Source organism: Lontra canadensis, unplaced genomic scaffold (genome assembly GCF_010015895.1).
Source record: "Lontra canadensis isolate GAN:19392208 unplaced genomic scaffold, GSC_riverotter_1.0 scaffold16, whole genome shotgun sequence".
Taxonomy (NCBI): domain Eukaryota; kingdom Metazoa; phylum Chordata; class Mammalia; order Carnivora; family Mustelidae; genus Lontra; species Lontra canadensis.
The window spans coordinates 1,454,646-1,471,536 of NW_022631010.1; the positions used below are offsets into that span (position 1 = coordinate 1,454,646).

The following is a 16,891-nucleotide window of genomic DNA, read 5'->3' on the forward strand; positions in this document are numbered from 1 at the left end:
CAAACCACCTATTGTTAAATGGGCAAGACAACTTTTACAGAGAAAGGATCGCAGATAGAATTCATATAATAAATAGCATATGAGTAGGTGCTCAACCTCATTAGTAGTTACAGAAATCCAAATTAAAACCACATGGAAGATCATGTCATACCTGCCAGGTTGACAAAAATAAAAAATTGATACCAGGATGTGCTGGTAAGGGGACAGAACAATAACTTTTACCCAAAGTTGGTGGGGTTATAGACTGATGCAACCACTCTGGGAAACAGTTTCATATTATCCAGCTAAGTTGGACATGAGCATACCTGCAGAATGTTAGAGCATTATTATTTGTAGTAGAGAAAACTGGAACAACTCAGTGCCCATCAACAATTTCATGAATTAGTAAATTGTGATATATTCATACAATAGATTATATGGGAAATAAATGAACCATAGCTACACCATCTACACAACTGACTCAAAAACAATGTTGAGAGAAAAGCAAGTTGCAGAAGGATATGTACAATATGATTTCATTTTTACAAAGGCAAAAAACTGGTCAAACTAAACAATGTTGTGTTTAGGGATAGTCACATAGGTAATAAAACCCATTAAGAAAAGCAAAGGAGAAAGAAAGAAAGAAGAAAAGAAAAGAAAAATGATTAAGACAAAATTCACTGTAGCAATAACTTCCAGGTAGGGAGAAGGGGCATGTGATTGAGAAGGGAAGCAGGTGGCTTCTGGCATATGGCAGTGTTTCAATCCACAGACACATGGAACAACCTGACAGAATGGTCCTAAGAGCCATGAGTATGGGTGAAATGGCACAGGAAGGAACATCAATCCGTAAGGCACTAGAGAAAGAGGAAGTTTCCAAGGTCAGAGAAGGAACTGAGTGGACAGGAGTAAATACTGGGAGGAGAGACAGGAAGGAGGAAGGCAAAGGCATATTGTGTGCTGCAGTGGGATGGAAATGCAGGCTGAGGCACATTTTTTGGATTCAGCCAGGTTTCCTGATGACCTTCCTTGGCTGTAGAAATTTCAGCCAAGACCTGGGGGTAGAGGCCACAGAGCTGAGAACTGAGTGGGAGCTAAGAAGTGCAGATCGGAGAAAGGGATAACACTGGAAAAGTTTGAGAAGGGGAGGAAGAAAATGGATAGCAGCTGGGGGTGTCGGGTGGGGGCCAGGGTTCCTTGAGAGATGTTAAAGGGTCTTCAGGTGGCCAGTTAAAAACACAAGAAGATACATTTTCACATCCATAACGTCAACAGAAATTTGTTAGACTGACAAGGGGTCACAGAGATATGGAAAAACAGGCCATCTCAGATACCGCTGGTGTGTGTGTGTGTGGGGTGGGGGGCAGGTAAAATGGTAAAACTACCTCGGAAACTAAACTGGCAATGTCAGCCCAGAAACTCCACGCCTGGGTTCATTTCTGCCTCAGAGACACCCGCACACGTGCACTAAGAGACAAGGACAGAAATGTCCATTGCTCCACGTATACAGCAGCGATAGACTGTGTATAACCTGCACATCAGCATGGAACAGATAAATTAATCATGGAACGTACACACCTGAAATGGTATCTAGCAGCAAAAGCAAAAATAAGTACATTTTAAGCTATATGCGTGACTGGTACAAATATCATAGTGACAGAAAAAAGCAAGTTGCAGAAGGCTACGTACAGTATGGTACTATTTACATAATAGTCTTAAATACAGAAGGAATTCTATGAAACGTTTAACGATGTACACAAATGCAGTAAAAGTAGTAAAATGCGCGCAAATTTACCTAAATTCAGGAGAGTGGTTACCTGGAGGGCAGGGTGGAATTATCTGGGATGTGCTAGGTACCTGACATATTGCAACTTTACGTATAACCCGTTTGGTAGGTACATTCGGTCCATTTTACTAATGAGCAAATTGCGGCTCAGGGAGGTGAGCTGGTTAGAATAGCAGTTTCACTAGGTTTTGACTATGGATTTCGTGGCGGAACGAATGAAAGAAAGGAAGCCTCAGGTCTGCCCTCAGGACTCTCCCGGAGCTCTCTTCCAGACCCACCACGGACAAAATCCGGGTTTTTTTCTCAGCTGGATTCGAAGTCGGTTCCGGCCCCTGCCCCCTCCCTCCGCGGCTTTGGGCCCCGCCCCGGACCGCTCAGCACTAGCGGGACTCATGAATATGCAAGATAGAGGAAGATATTTAAAGGCGCCGGCGCCTATCGCAGATCCCTGCCCAGCGCCGCCCTTCCTGCGCTAGCCCGTAGTCCCAGGGCTGGTTCCCTTCGCGTGTGTCCATCACTCTGTGCGGAAACTGCCAGCATGTCGGACAAACTGCCGTACAAAGTCGGTGAGTTCCAGGAACGCAGCTAGCCGCGTGAGCTCCACATCTGCTGGGGGCCTGTTGGGGAGGCGGCCGCGGGGCCTTCGCGGGGAGCTCATGGTCCTCTTGAATCTTTGGCTCGGCGCGATCTTGGCTGCGCGAGGCCTCCTGGGGGTTGGAGTTCTCAAGTCAAAGCGAGCCGTTCGTTGGAGGCGGCCGTGGACTACAAGTTCCGGCGTACCGCGCAAGGCCCATTGCCCCGGCGCGGGCTGCGGAGCCGCCAACTGGCGGCGTGTTGCGCCGGGAGGGGGCTGGGGCAGGCGGAGAGCGTGCACTTGGCTGCGGCCTGGGACTGTTGGCACCTGCAGGGACCTATTCCAGGAGGCCAAGATCCTGTCGTCTGGACCTGGATCCCCCTTGGCCAGCTGGGTGGACCCGGACAAGTGCCTACCCCTGTCTGGGTCCCTGTAGGGAAAGCGAGGGCGCTGGAGTCTCTAAGGCGTGTGCGGGGGGTGGGGGAGGCCTGGACAGCTAGCCAGAGGCCGGCACTAGTCCACTCACAGGGGACTTTGGGCTCGTTACTCAACCTCTGGGGTCACTTTCCTGGTCAACAGGGACAGTCGTGCAGCGAATCTCGAAGAAAGCTTGGAGTGCTTAGAAAAATCCTTGCTGTCCTGTGGATTAAAGTTGATAAATTGCCAGTGTATTTTGGGCGTTTACTATGGGATGGGCACCACCTTTGACCTTTATTCTACATTAATTCATTTTATGTCACGGTTTTTTAGGGAAGAGACCATTACTTTCTCATTTGTTGTTGAGTATGCATAGTCACAGGAATAAAGGTAGCTTGCTCAAGGTCTTACAGCTGGAGGTGTTGGAGCAGGATATGAACGTAGGCCTTGAAGGCCTCTAAGCACATCCCTTTCACCACTCTGTGTAATGGAACACACTTGGAGCAAACTAATGAACTCTCAGCACAAACCTGTTCAGGTTACTAGCAGTTTTTAAAGTAAATTCAAGACACCATTAAACCTGGAGAAAGGCATCAGTATTTATGGGGCACTTGCAGTGTATTTGGTGGTGTGCTTGTGTTTACAAAATAATCTTTGGAAGTAGACTTTATCCCATTATACAGAGGAAGAAACTGAGGCACTAGTAGGAAGTACTTGTAAAGATGCTGTGGAAATAGGATGCCTGGGTGGCTTAGTGGGTTAGGTCTTAGTGGGTTAGTTGGGCTCAGGTCATAATCTCAGGGTCCTGGGACAGAGCCCAGAGTTGGGCTCCCTGCTCAGTGGAGAGTGTGCTTCTCCCTTGCCCTCTGCTCCTCCCCTCTGCTTGTGCTCTCTTACATAAAATCTTTGGGGAAAAAAAAAGATACTGTGGAAATGGTGGCTTATCAAATAGCTAGTTGTCCCCATGAAACTGAAGCCCAGAGAGGTTAAGTAAAGATCTCATTGGTGCCTGAGCTAGAATGGGGTCATGTCATACTGTGGAGAGATCAGCGGGCCAGGGTTGAGGGCCTTTTTGGAATGTTGCTGATGGGCTGGAAGAGGGTGAGACAGTGAAAGGGGAAAAGAGGAATCAAGAAATCTTAAAGATTTTGGCTGGAGTGGCTGGTCAAATGGTGGTTTCATTTCCCTAAAATGGGAAGATTGGGGAAGTAAAAGTTTGAGAGGGAGGAGGAGTCCCAAGGGCTCAAATGTGACACATAATAGATCTAACTGGGTATCCAAGTAGAGATGCTGAGTAGATAAGTTGGATTATATGAGTCCTAAGTTCAGGGGAGAAGTTTGGGCTGGAAATAACATAGGAATTGTTGCCGTAGGGAAGGTATTTAAAAGCTGTAATGTGATGAGCTCACCTGGTAAGAGAGAAGAGGGAGATGATGGAGCCCTGAAGACTTCCAAACATTACAGTCAGTTATAGGAATAGGAGCCAGGAGGGTAGGAAGAAAACCACAGGACGACAGACATAGAAGCCAAGAAAAGAAAGGGTTTCAGAAGGAGGACGTAATTAGTGGGAGCAGTGCTTCAGGGAGAAACATGAACATAGATAATTGACCATTAGATGTCGGATCAGACCAGTCTCGGGAGACCTTGAGAACAAGTTCAGTGGAGTAGTAATGTTGCACAAGAAGGTGAGAGGACAGGGTATCAAGCCCCACCCCGCAGAAACTGTTCTCTTATAATAAGAATGCTTGGTCTACAGCTACGGAGGAGGAGGACTAGTGGATTGCATGAAGGCAATATGGCATAGTTCTGATTTCTTCTCAATGAATTGTGAAGTGAGGTTATTAGTTCATGAGGAGAGGTGCTAGAGGCTTGGACAGAGTAGGAAAAGAGTAAATTTTTTTTTTTTTTTTTTTTAAGAGAGAGAGAGTGTGCATGCAAGAGAGTACACCCACCCAGGTGCCCTGGGAGGGAGAGCCTTAAGCAGGCTCCATGCTCAGCACAAGAGGGCTCCCTCTCACAACCCTGAGATCATGACCTGAACCAAAATCAAGAGTTGGACACTTAACCAACTGAGCCACCAAGGTGCCCCAGCCTAAGGAGAGTAAATTTATTAAGAAAATCCTACGATTGGGGCACCTGGGTGGCTCAATGGGTTAAGCCTCTGCCTTCGGCTCAGGTCATGGTCTCAGGGTCCTGGGATTGAGCCCCGCCTCGGGCTCACTGCTCAGCAGGGAGTCTGCTTCCCCCCCTCTCTCTGCCTGCCTCTCTGCCTACTTGTGATCTCTACCCATCAAATTAATAAAATGTTAAAAAAAAATCCTATGATTGCTGAATGTGCTGTGAGATTTGTGGTCTTAGTATGGTTGTGATTTTCCTCCTGCTGGGCTCACTGGCTTGGGTGCAGTGGAGGGCTGGGTGAGGGAGTTTTGCCAAGGAGTTCAGAGGGAACAGGGGAATCTTCCACTGTGGAAGAAATTGAGAAAAGAAGGTGGTGTGGTGAGGGACTGTGGAAATCGGTAGGATTAATGCATTCGAGGTTCTGACCTGATCAGCTTTGCCCTTGTTGGAGTTCGGGTTCCAGAGGGAGAGGATTGGAAAGATGGGACATGGCCAGAGCTGGTTTTGAAATCAAGATTTCCAAAGGAGGGTCAGAATTGGTGATGGCCTGCCAAGGTGAATGGGTGGGTGTGGGGTGGGAGGGTGAAAGGGGAGGGTGTGTGTGTTGAGGCACTGGGGGAGTAGTTCCTCCCGTGGGGGAGGAATATTTCTTCTCTGAAATTGTTTAGATGTACAGTAGGAAGCAGACTTAATTTTATTGTTACTATTCTCTGCAGTTCTTTCCCTCCCACCAACTACCTTTTTGGGTGATTGGCAGGACATAAATTTCCCTGAGGATAAAAATCGCCAGGAGTCTCAGCCCTCAGCTTAGAACTATTGAATCTTTTTTTCCAGGGGAGATTTACAAGGATGCCTGATGACTCTTATCAGGGAAGTTTGTAACCACTGACCTAGGGAATGAGCTGGTGTGGCCTGGGAGAGAAAGGGTGAAATTGTTAGAAGAATATTGAGATGGTGAGAGAGTTCATTATAGTGTCCTTCTTTCCTGTCTGAGAATTTGGACACATTTGAGACATTTGGGGGGGCAGAGAGAAGCCAAAATAGAACTCTCATTACTGATGACCTCAAAGTCAGAGGGTGTGGATGAGTGTTGAAGTCCGATGATCCTGCTAGCAAATGGCCAAATTCAGGTACCCTGCAGGTACAGGCAAGGGGAGCTTAGGTGGGTCTCCATGTGAAAGAACTTGCTCCCCGCAGGCTGGCTGGCTACTGCTTACTTGCAAAAGGGAGAGCTTAACTGCGAATGCCCTTCATTCCTCCCAAGTTTACCAATCAGACACGTCACTCTGGCTTCCCCAAGGGCAGAGAGAGGCCAAGAGTATTAGTTACACAGGTGAGTTTACTCCCAGTGGAAAGAAACATCGGTAGTGGCGAAGCAGCATTTTCATATGGTCAGGGAGATCAAGCAACTGTGTTGTAGTGACTCCTTGATTACACGTGTTCTCCCACAAGGCTGTAAGCTGCGGTTAGGCAGGGACCACGTCTGTCTGTCTTTGACTGCCCTGTCTCCGTAAATCCTTGTTGCCTTAGTGAGGGTGCAGTGACCAGATTGCTCACTTGAGTGTTTTGTGTCCACAAGTGGATGAGCGAGAATGGTGGTGTTTTGTGGTTGGTGGGAGAAGGCGGCTCACGGAATTCCCATCCATCTTGGTCCTACAGCCGACATCAGCCTGGCCTCCTGGGGACGCAAGGCCCTGGACATCGCGGAGAATGAGATGCCGGGCCTGATGCGCATGAGGGAGATGTACTCGGCCTCTAAGCCACTGAAGGGCGCCCGCATCGCTGGCTGCCTACACATGACTGTGGAGACAGCTGTCCTCATTGAGACCCTCGTGGCCCTGGGTGCAGAGGTGAGGCCCTCAGCATTTCCTGTGGGGGGTGGGGACGTCCAATGTGGTGCCCCTGGGGCCCAGTAGGGGCTCCAGGCTTGTCACAGTGCCACCACCCTTTGTGGTGACTGTTCTTACGCATGTTTTTGCCCTGACTGCGAAGATAGTTTGAGTTCCTTCAGTTCACATCCTGCTGACTGAGGAGCTCTGGGTAGGAAAAAACTCAAGGCTGATGTCCCACTGAGTCATCTAAGGACTGCCTCTCACGGGCCCTCCCAGGGTCCAGTGCCCGCCATGGACCAGTCGTGGTGCTAGGAGGATGGGTGTGCTCTCGTTGTTTCAGCCTGGGTTATAAGTGCCAACGGCTGGCGGCTCTTCCAACCTCTCTGGGAGTTTTGGAGTAAGATGGTTTCCCGAGACGAGGCAGGGAAGAGCAGCCAAAACCAACTAACCAAGCTACCAACCCTCAGTCCTTGGACCTCTTATTTCTCTTCAACGTTCACACTCAGTCGTACTGTCTGTACGACTCCAAAATACTTGTATTAGCCTGGGCTTCTCCCCGCAACTCCAGACTATGTATCCGGCTGCCGCTGTGTCCGTCGTCTCCACTTAGAGATCTAGTAGACATCTCAACCTCAACATGTCCAAACTCATGATTTCCTGTCCCCCTCCTCCTCCTGCAGTCTTCCTCATGTAAGTAAATGGAAACACCAGCCTTCCAGGTTCTCTCCGTCCAAGGACCTGGACTCCTTTTTCTCTCCCGCCAGCAACTAACCCCACAGCAAATTCTGTCATCTCGGCCTTCAGGATAGACCCGTCATCACCTCCGCTGCTACCAGGGCATTTCTCATCTGAACTCTTACAGCAGCTTCCTCACTTATCTCCTTGCTTCCTTGTGGAGCCCTTTGCCCTCCCCACAGCACCAGGTGATGTCTTAAAACCTAAATCGGGTTTTGTTAATGCTCTGGCTCCCATCCACTCACCAGTTGTCCCCAGCCTACGGTTGAAGAGACCCGCTGGGCCTCATCCCCCTTGTTCCAGGGTTTTGCTCGATCCCTGTCCAGTACATGAGCCTTCTGACCAGCAGCCCTGTCTCGTTGGCTGTTCTAGGTGCAGTGGTCCAGCTGCAACATCTTCTCGACCCAGGACCACGCAGCTGCTGCCATCGCCAAGGCTGGCATTCCAGGTGAGTCCTGTTTGCTGCTGAGGGATGTGGGAATGCGTAATGGGGCTCTGCTTCTCCCTTTTCTGCCTCACTAACTCGCACCGCAACAGGTTTTCCCATGGCAGGGGAGAGGGGTTCCGGTCACAGAATTCTAGCCTAGTGATTTAAGGAAAGAGTTGTTTTGTGCCACTGTCATTTAAAATCCTCTGGGATGCACTTCCTGGCCCATCCCAAATCACATAACCAGGGAGGGTGGGATCCTATGATTGGGAACCACATGATGCTGAGGAGGGGAAGTTCCTTAAAGGAAGATGTATGTCTATTTCCAAAAGAATCAGGGGGGATACTGGGTGGAAAAATAGCCCCAGAGATCCATTGCCTAGAGTCTGATGGTCTAGGAGGCTGAGGAAAGGCTTCATCACAAGCTGCTAGAGAAACAGGTACACATCTGCTGGGACTTTGGGAGGGAAGTGGTTAGCTCTGAAGGTGATTAAATAGGACATTCACAATTTCCTCTAACCAGCCATTGGTGGAGAGAATGGGTGGGGGAGGACCCTTCCAGAGCCTGGACTGGCAGGTCCCCCAATCCTCTGCCTTATTTGGCTCCGTGACCCTTTTCTGGGAGAGGCCTTGTTTTCAAGACCACTGTCTGCTGTAGTTCAGGGGAGAGGGCAGCTGGGCCTGCTTGGCCAGTTTCATTTGCTCACAGGAGATTCACAGGAGCCCAACATCAGTGTCCCACTCTGGGCCGGCAGTTAGGAGGAGGCCTGGATTCTGGTGCCTGTTCTGGAATGCCCATGCTGTGACCTGGCCGCATCTTAGCCCCTCTCTGGGCATCAAAAATGAATGTTGGTAATGCCTGCCTCAGAGTGTTACTGTGAGGCAAAATGAGATGGAGCATGAGGCAGTCAAAATAATGTCTGGCACAGAGAAAGTGCTCCACGCACAGTAGCTGCTATTAATAATTTTTCGGCCAGACTTAGCCCAGGACAACCCACCACAGAGACTACTGGGCCCTCAAGTCCTTTCATTGCAGAATGGATCTTGGATCTTGGCTTGTGGGTCCACCTGAGTGTGGCTCCGTGATCCTGTAGCACTTTGCATCATTAGGCATTGTGGGTGGGAGCCCCAGTCACTCGTTGCTGTCCCCATCCTTGGGGTCCAGACAGAAGGGGGTAGGGAAGGAAATAATTATTTCCAGATACCTATATCTGGAGGGGCCATACTTGGCCTCCATCTCACTTAATGAGTACTGTTAGAGGTGAAGAAACTGAGGCTGTCAGAGGTGAAGTGCTTTGTTCAAAGTCCCCCAGCTGGTGAATGGAGAACCAGGATTTGCCCTCAGATCGAGCTGGTTTCAAGTTCTGTTCTTTTCACCGCCTGAGTCCTCAGAGGGCCTGGAGGTGGCTGGGGATGGAAACTCGGTAGGAGATCGCATTGGCTGTGCTCAGGTGGCTGCCTGTAGCGGGCCTCAGTGGGGAGGGTGAGTCCCGATGTACTGTGCCACCCAACCTCCAGTGTACGCCTGGAAGGGTGAGACAGATGAGGAGTACCTGTGGTGCATTGAGCAGACACTGTACTTCAAGGACGGGCCCCTCAACATGATTCTGGATGACGGCGGTGACCTCACCAACCTCATTCACACCAAGTACCCACAGCTCCTGTCAGGTAAGTGGGGTAGGTGGGTGGGCAGGGTATTGGTAGGCTAGATGGGGCCTGCTTGCCCGTGTGAAGGCAGCAGCCCTGGCAGAACTCCACTGCCTAGAGCAGCAGATTTTGTGGAAGATGGGAAGATGGCAGGCTCCTGCAGACATGCTGGGGCCTGGCCTCCTGATTTCTGATGGCGTGGGGCTGCGGTGGTGGGGGGAGGTCTGGCTAAGGTCTGGTTTGAGGGCTGGGAACAGCTGGGAAGGAGTCAGCTTTGTTAAATCAGGGTGGGAAGGAATGTAGAGGGGTTAGGCAGTACAAAGGCCCTGAGGCAGGAAAGGATGGACTACTATTCAGGAAACTGAAGGGAAGCCAGTGTGGCATTCCTTTACTGAGGGGAATTGCAGGGTGAGGACGGAGCTTTAATGACGGGCGGATGTGTGAGGACTTAACAGGCCAAGAGAAAAGAGTTTGGCTTGATCCTGAGAGGAAAGAGAAGTAATTGGGTGGTATTAAAAAGATTTCTCTGAAAATATATACATTAAAAATGGCTGCTGGGCTCTGTGTAGAAGATGGGTTGTGGCTGGGAGACCAGGTGAGAGATGATGGTGGCAGGGACTAGGGCAGTGGCAGTTCGAATGGAGAGCTTGGGGATTGCTGGGAGACGGGATCCTTAGGGCTGGTGATGGTGGTGACTTCCCTTGCATGCTGGGCTAGAGGATCAGGTGACTGGTATCAGTCACAGAGATGGGAACCCAGAAAGAAAAGCAGCTTTGGGGGCAGAGATGAGGGATTTGGGTGAGTTGAGGTGTGGGCTCTTTGAGGCTCTTGGGGTCTCATCCCAGAGGCATAGCCATTAATTATCCTTTGGTCAGCCCCTTCCTGGCCTTAGCCTCATGCCCTCCTCTCTTGTCCAGGCATCCGAGGCATTTCTGAAGAGACCACAACGGGGGTCCACAACCTATACAAGATGATGGCCAACGGGAAGCTGAAGGTGCCTGCCATCAACGTCAATGACTCAGTCACCAAGGTCAGTCCGTGGGGCAGTGTTGTGTTCAGCCGTTCATTCCTAGTGCAGCTCAGGAGCAGGCTTCTGAAGAAAGTCCCCTGGGAAGGCTGTAGGCTAAGGACTTGAAGCCCTCATTTGATAGGGGGAAAGGAGTTATAATGACTGAGGGTAATAAGTGCATTAAAGAAGGAAGAATTATACAATGAGTTTTAGAGCTAGACAGCCAGAGCCTTAAAGTGAAGCAGATTCTAGGCAATCTCTCTTAGCAGTTGATCCTCAGGAAGCCTTCTAGACTGGCACAGAAGGGCTAGGGAGAATGTCTTGGGCTGATCAGAGCAAGGGGCATATGAGCACATTAGCTGGTGGGGAGAAGTCACAGGAAGTGATGAGCCCAAGCCCCACTAGGCCAAGATGCTGAGAGTAGGCCCAAGGCCCCAGGGCCTTGCCTGCCCCCGTCACCCCTTTGCCCCCTCTCCTTTCAGAGCAAGTTTGACAACCTGTATGGCTGCCGGGAGTCTCTTATAGATGGCATCAAGCGGGCTACAGATGTGATGATTGCAGGCAAGGTGGCAGTGGTAGCAGGCTATGGCGATGTGGGCAAAGGTTGTGCCCAGGCCCTGAGGGGTTTTGGGGCCCGCGTCATCATCACGGAGATCGACCCCATCAATGCACTGCAGGCTGCCATGGAGGGTATGATAGGGCAAGGGTTGGCTGTCAGCCACTGGGGCCAGAGGGGCAGGGCCACCCTGGATGACCCGTGGACACCATCTCTGCACAGGCTATGAGGTGACCACTATGGATGAGGCCTGTCAGGAGGGCAACATATTTGTCACCACCACAGGCTGTACTGACATCATCCTTGGCCGGTAGGTGCCAGGTTGGGGGTCGCAGGGAGCGAGGACGAAGACAGGCTTGGGGCTGCTCTTTGTCCCTGACAGCCTCCCATGGGTTGGCACTCCCCAACAGGCACTTTGAGCAGATGAAAGATGACTCCATAGTGTGTAACATTGGACACTTTGACGTGGAGATTGATGTCAAGTGGCTGAACGAAAATGCTGTGGAGAAGGTGAACATCAAACCACAGGTGAGAAGCCCCAGCAGGGGGGCGGATGAAGGCTGAGTGGGATGTGTTTGTGGGCTGGTCACCAAGAAGAGTAGATGAGGAGGCTCTGGCAACCTGGGCAGTGGGACGGGGGAGGATGAGGGCCTAGTTTCAGGGCCACTTAAATCAGAATCTTAGAGTGACACCAAGACATCCCCATATTTTTTTAAAGCTCCCAAGATGATTCTGCTGTGCAGCTAAGGTTGGGCACCCCTCCCACTTCGACTAAGCATGGCGATTGAGAACATGGGATTTGTCCTCAAAATGTCCAGGCTCAAATTGCAGCAACTTAACCCTTTAAACTTCAGTTTCTCTATCTGTGAAATGAGGATAATAATAATACTTAAATCATAGGGTGGTTACTGGAATCAAATGTAATAATTATATACAAATATATAATTAGTTTGTGTACGCTTTTAACCCAGGGCACATGGCAATAATAATGATAATAACATTAGTTAATACTTACTGAGTACTTAGGGTCTGCCAAGCCATATGTCAAGGGCTTTACACGTGTCAGCTCATTAAGTTCTCACAGCAGACCTGTGAGCTCTACAGCTCAGAGCTCCTTAAAAACTATTGGCTCTTAATAATTGTGAGTGCCTGGCCCTGTGCTGGGGGTTGTTCTAGGATAGTCCAGTCCCTTCACAGACACTGCTGGAGGCAGGAGGGCCTGCTAGACAAGAGGGTAGGATGAGGCAGGGATGGACATTAGGAACAATGTCCTGCCAACCCTCACTGCTGCTCTGCCCACTTACAGGTGGACCGCTACTGGCTGAAAAATGGGCGCCGTATCATCCTGTTGGCTGAGGGCCGGCTGGTCAACTTAGGCTGTGCCATGGGCCATCCCAGCTTTGTGATGAGCAACTCCTTCACCAACCAAGTGCTGGCACAGATAGAGTTGTGGACCCACCCAGACAAGTACTCTGTTGGGGTCCACTTCTTGCCCAAGAAGGTGGGTTTGCATTTCTGCCCTCTTAGGGGTCTTCCCAGAGTCCTCCACAGGGCAGAAGTCATTCTCTCCATTTATCAGAGGAGGAAACTGAGGCCCAAAAGCAGGGACTGACTCCCAGAGAGCGGCTGTTGCCGCTAGGGGAGCTGGCCTTTCCCTAGAGTGCGTGATCCACAAGAGAGCAAAGGAGGAAGCTTCAAGTGCCTTTTAGGACCTAGTCTCCAAGTCCCACAACATCATTTCTGCTTTATTCTATTCATTGGAAGTGAGTCACTCAAAGAGCGAGGAATTGGCTCTACCTCTTGAAGGAAAGGATATTACAAATTTATAGACAAAGAATTTAAGGATATATTGTAAAACAGTGAACAGCCATTTTAACCTAAAAGGAAACCCTTGGTTATATAACAGAGAAGTCTAAGAGTCAGACAGTGGACCTAGGGATTCATCTTCCTCTGTGTCTTGGCTGTTCTCTTCTTTAGATTCACTTCACTTGTCAAATAGACTTGCCACTGACTGATGAGCTGAGACCAATACCTCCCCTGTTTAAGATTTCCTCCCCGGGGCTCCCGGGTGGCTCAGTTGGTTGAGCAACTGCCTTCCACTTGGGTCATGATCCTGGAGTCCTGGGATCAAGTCCCGCATCGGGCTCCCAGCTCCATGGGGAGTCTGCTTCTCCCTCTGACCTTTTCCTCTCTCATGCTCTCTCTCACTATCTCTCAAATAAATAGATAAAATCTTAAAAAAAAAAAAAATTCTCTCCCTGTTTAGGAATTAAAGAATCCCTGTCTCTATCGTAGAAAATATGTTCTGTTCATAGATAAATTCCAGAGCAGCGTTTGGTAGTTGCTTGGGTTGGTGGAGGGTGAGGAAGGAGATGTAGTCAATGGTCTCACCAGGGCTACTTGGAGGGGGTATTTTGCATGGTTCCCTCTTGAGGAAGGGGAGCTGGGCAGCCAAAAACAACACATCCAGTGAGGCTGGCTGTGAGGATAGAATGAGGTAATATGTATAACATGTATGATGGATACTTCATCAGAGTAGTTCTTGTCTCTCTTGGTAGCTGGTTGCAGGTATTGGGTCCCAGAGCATGACACTGATTCTAGATCTTCCTGTGTTTCTCTCTAGCTGGATGAAGCAGTGGCTGAAGCCCACCTGACTAAGCTGAATGTGAAGCTGACCAAGCTGACTGAGAAGCAGGCCCAGTACTTGGGCTTGTCCCGTGATGGTCCCTTCAAGCCTGATCATTACCGCTACTGAGAACCAGGCCTACTGTTTGCCTTATAGCTGTTGGCCTTGCTGGGGTCCCACCTCTCTTCCCCAAGAGCAAATGGCACCAACTTTGAGATAGGTTTGTTAATGTTCCCCATTGACTCCCCAGAGCTAGTCACTCCATCTTTGGCCTCTGGTGCATCCCTCATACTGTTCTAAGTGTGGCAGATGGAATTGAGAAGCCCCTTCTCAAGCCCTGGTCATCACAAGTACATAGGAGATACCCACAGGAGCTCAGCTCAGGGGTTTTGGAACTGCTCAGTCAGTCCTTACTTGGGTTGGAAGTCAGCAGTGGTGGTCACGTGCATGCACTTTACCATCTAGGCCCTCACCTGGCCTGGGGACTTTACACATGTTCTTAGTTTACTGATTCACTGTTTCCTCAGCCCATGACATGAGAATGAACTGTATCAGAGAGCTGGGAGGAACTTTTGGGAGTTTGATGTCCCTGAGAACCTACCTTAGTGCTGCAGATTCTCTTGTTTAAGAGGTTTCACAGAACAATGAGGTTAGTACTGTCAGTTTCTATTTTACACAGGTTAGAGTATACTGTTAAGGGAGAGCAAGAAAAAGAGAAGTGACACCCAGAGGTTGAGAGGGGCCAGAGAATCATAAAAGGAGGCATAGATCTGCCACCTCTCTGGAACACGATGGTTCCTGTCACAACCCTGGATCAAAAAGATTCATTTGGTTTATAATGTTTAATGTTTATAATGTTAAAAGACAGCAGGAAGATGGGTAAATAAAAATTTTGGTGCCTAAAAGAATTCTGAGCCTTTATTATACAGATAATCCACAGCCAACAATAAATGCCGTGGATAAGAAGTAATAGTTGCCTGCCGATGAAGACGAGGGTTTGTTTGCAGTGTGGGGTGGGGTGATAAAGCCTGCAAGCAAACCCTTGGACTTGGAAGAATGGGTTAAGTGAAGAGAGAATTTGATCTCTTGAGGTATGTGTCTTGTAAACTTGTATGTTTTTTAACCTAATCTATCATTTAATAGGTGGATTTAGCCCATTTATATTTATTGTAATCTCTATTCAAATTTTTTCATCTACCTTATTTTTGTGTGTGTTTCATTCATCTTTTCTTTTTCTCCCCCTTTATACTTTGGGTTGATCCAGTGCTCCTTGGGGGGAGCTATTACTTACTGAGCATCTACTGGATGCTAGGTGATTCATTATTGATTTTCTTTATTCTCATAATCTTAGTAATAATGTTACCCCAACTTTATAGCTGAGAATGGAGACTCAGATTAAATGTCTTTCCTAAAGTCCCACAGTTTATAAGAGGCTACTTATAGGAAATTGAGGTCCCTCCTGTTCGCTGAAATGGTCATATATTGAACTCTGTGCTGGTCCTGGAAGTCAAGAACCCACCTGGAAAGGGTAACTGAAGACTATTCTATGGGTCATTCACTGGATGGAGGGCGTGATGGGGATATTGGGATGTTTGAGACCTGACTAGCCTTCTGGGATCAAGCTAGAGGGAGAATATACTTACAAAACAGCTTTGCCATCTCCTGGCATTTCTTTTTCTCTGCCCAGCTTTAGAGTTCAGTTCCTGGCAGTAGTAGGAGAAAGGCACAGGGAAGAGGTAATGCTTGAAATGGATTATGAAAGAACTGTTGAATTTTAATGGGAGGAATTGAAGGAAAGGGCATTCCAGGCAGAACAGCTTAAACAAGTGTGAGTTGAGGGGATGGGTTAGGATAGAGTTGTTCGGCTGTAATTTAGGAGAAGCTATGAGATAAAGGGCTTGAAAGGTGGCCTGGGGGATAGGAAGGATAGACTTGGAACACTAAGACAAGACCTCTGGTTTTAATCCTTGAGCCATACAGACTCCTGAAATGTCCCTACTTGACTGAACATTCCACAAATGTGGTTTGTTCATTTCTGTATTCTCGGCCTCCAGCTATGAGGTGGTATTATTCCCATGTTACTAATGAGGACGGGTTCAGAGAGGCCAAATGGCCTGACCCTAGGTCATACAAACATTATTGCATATATGATAGGTCTCTACTGTAAATAATTTTACAAATTTTCATACTTCAATGATTACCAGTAACAAATAACATAGGACCCACTTCTCAACTGATTGTGACACCAATGGTCAAACATCCATTACCATGCCCACTGCTGTTTCTTGTATACCTAATTGTTTATCACGTATTGTGCTAAGAAAGTGCTTATTCCTCATGATAACCTCGTAGGGACTTGGCATTCCTGTTCTACAGATCAGCAAACAGGCTCTGAGAGGAACCATGAGAGTGAACTGGCCTTTGTACTAGGTAGGATTCTGAGCCCCAATCCAAGCCTTATCCATACCCCAGGACTTCCCAACATTTGGATCAGTAACTCTGGAACTGTAATACAGATCCCCCTAAAGGTAAGACTTCCACCAGAAAGTGCTGCCCCCAGCAACCCCCTCAGCAACTCTACCGTGGTGGCCTTTGGGACAATGACTTCTCAGTGGAAAAGAGGGGCAGGTCGCTGTTCATCTGAGCCAGAGAGTTAGACACTTAAGCTCACAAGGCAGTCATGCTGCTCCCTCCAAGAAGCCCTGTGTGTAAGCACATTCCCTTCCCTCAAGTCAGCCTCCTCCCAGACCTAGGAAATACCTTTCTAGAATTCCCTTCTGTGAGATCCCCACGCTCCCACCCCCGACCTCCAGTCTCCCAGGAGTTCTGGTTTCTGTTATCCAGGCCTTTCCTTTTTTTTTTTTTTTCCCTTTCGTCTTTGGAAATGTCCTGCCAGTTCTTAGAATCTTTCTTCTTAAAAAAACACCGCCTCCTACACTGTATATAATGCATCTTTCAAGCAACATCCTTATTAAGATATAAATGTACACTTGCAGGAATGGGAATGGCCTCAGGTAAACTCAGTAAAACTACATTGTGTATTAAAAAACAACCCTCTCCTCTTACATCTGGTTTCAGCCTTACCTCTGATCTCAGGTCTGCTAATCTGTCACATGTGTAACATTGACCTGGTACCCACAATGAAAGATGATGTGTCTCGTATGTCCCCAGTCCCCACTCCTGAT

The 16,891-nt window shown here is 48.7% G+C and overlaps 1 protein-coding gene across 1 annotated transcript; it reads left to right on the top strand.

Moving 5' to 3' along the window:
* Window positions 1–2,195: 2,195 nt before the first annotated feature.
* On the top strand, window positions 2,196–14,614 carry AHCY (adenosylhomocysteinase). Its single transcript, XM_032858858.1, has 10 exons — window positions 2,196–2,331; window positions 6,534–6,724; window positions 7,814–7,889; window positions 9,387–9,536; window positions 10,433–10,545; window positions 11,007–11,214; window positions 11,303–11,390; window positions 11,491–11,608; window positions 12,387–12,581; window positions 13,704–14,614. Exons 1-10 carry the CDS (start codon window positions 2,304–2,306, stop codon window positions 13,833–13,835), a joined length of 1,299 nt encoding a protein of 432 aa, XP_032714749.1. The 5' UTR covers window positions 2,196–2,303; the 3' UTR covers window positions 13,836–14,614.
* The last annotated feature ends 2,277 nt before the right edge of the window (window positions 14,615–16,891 follow it).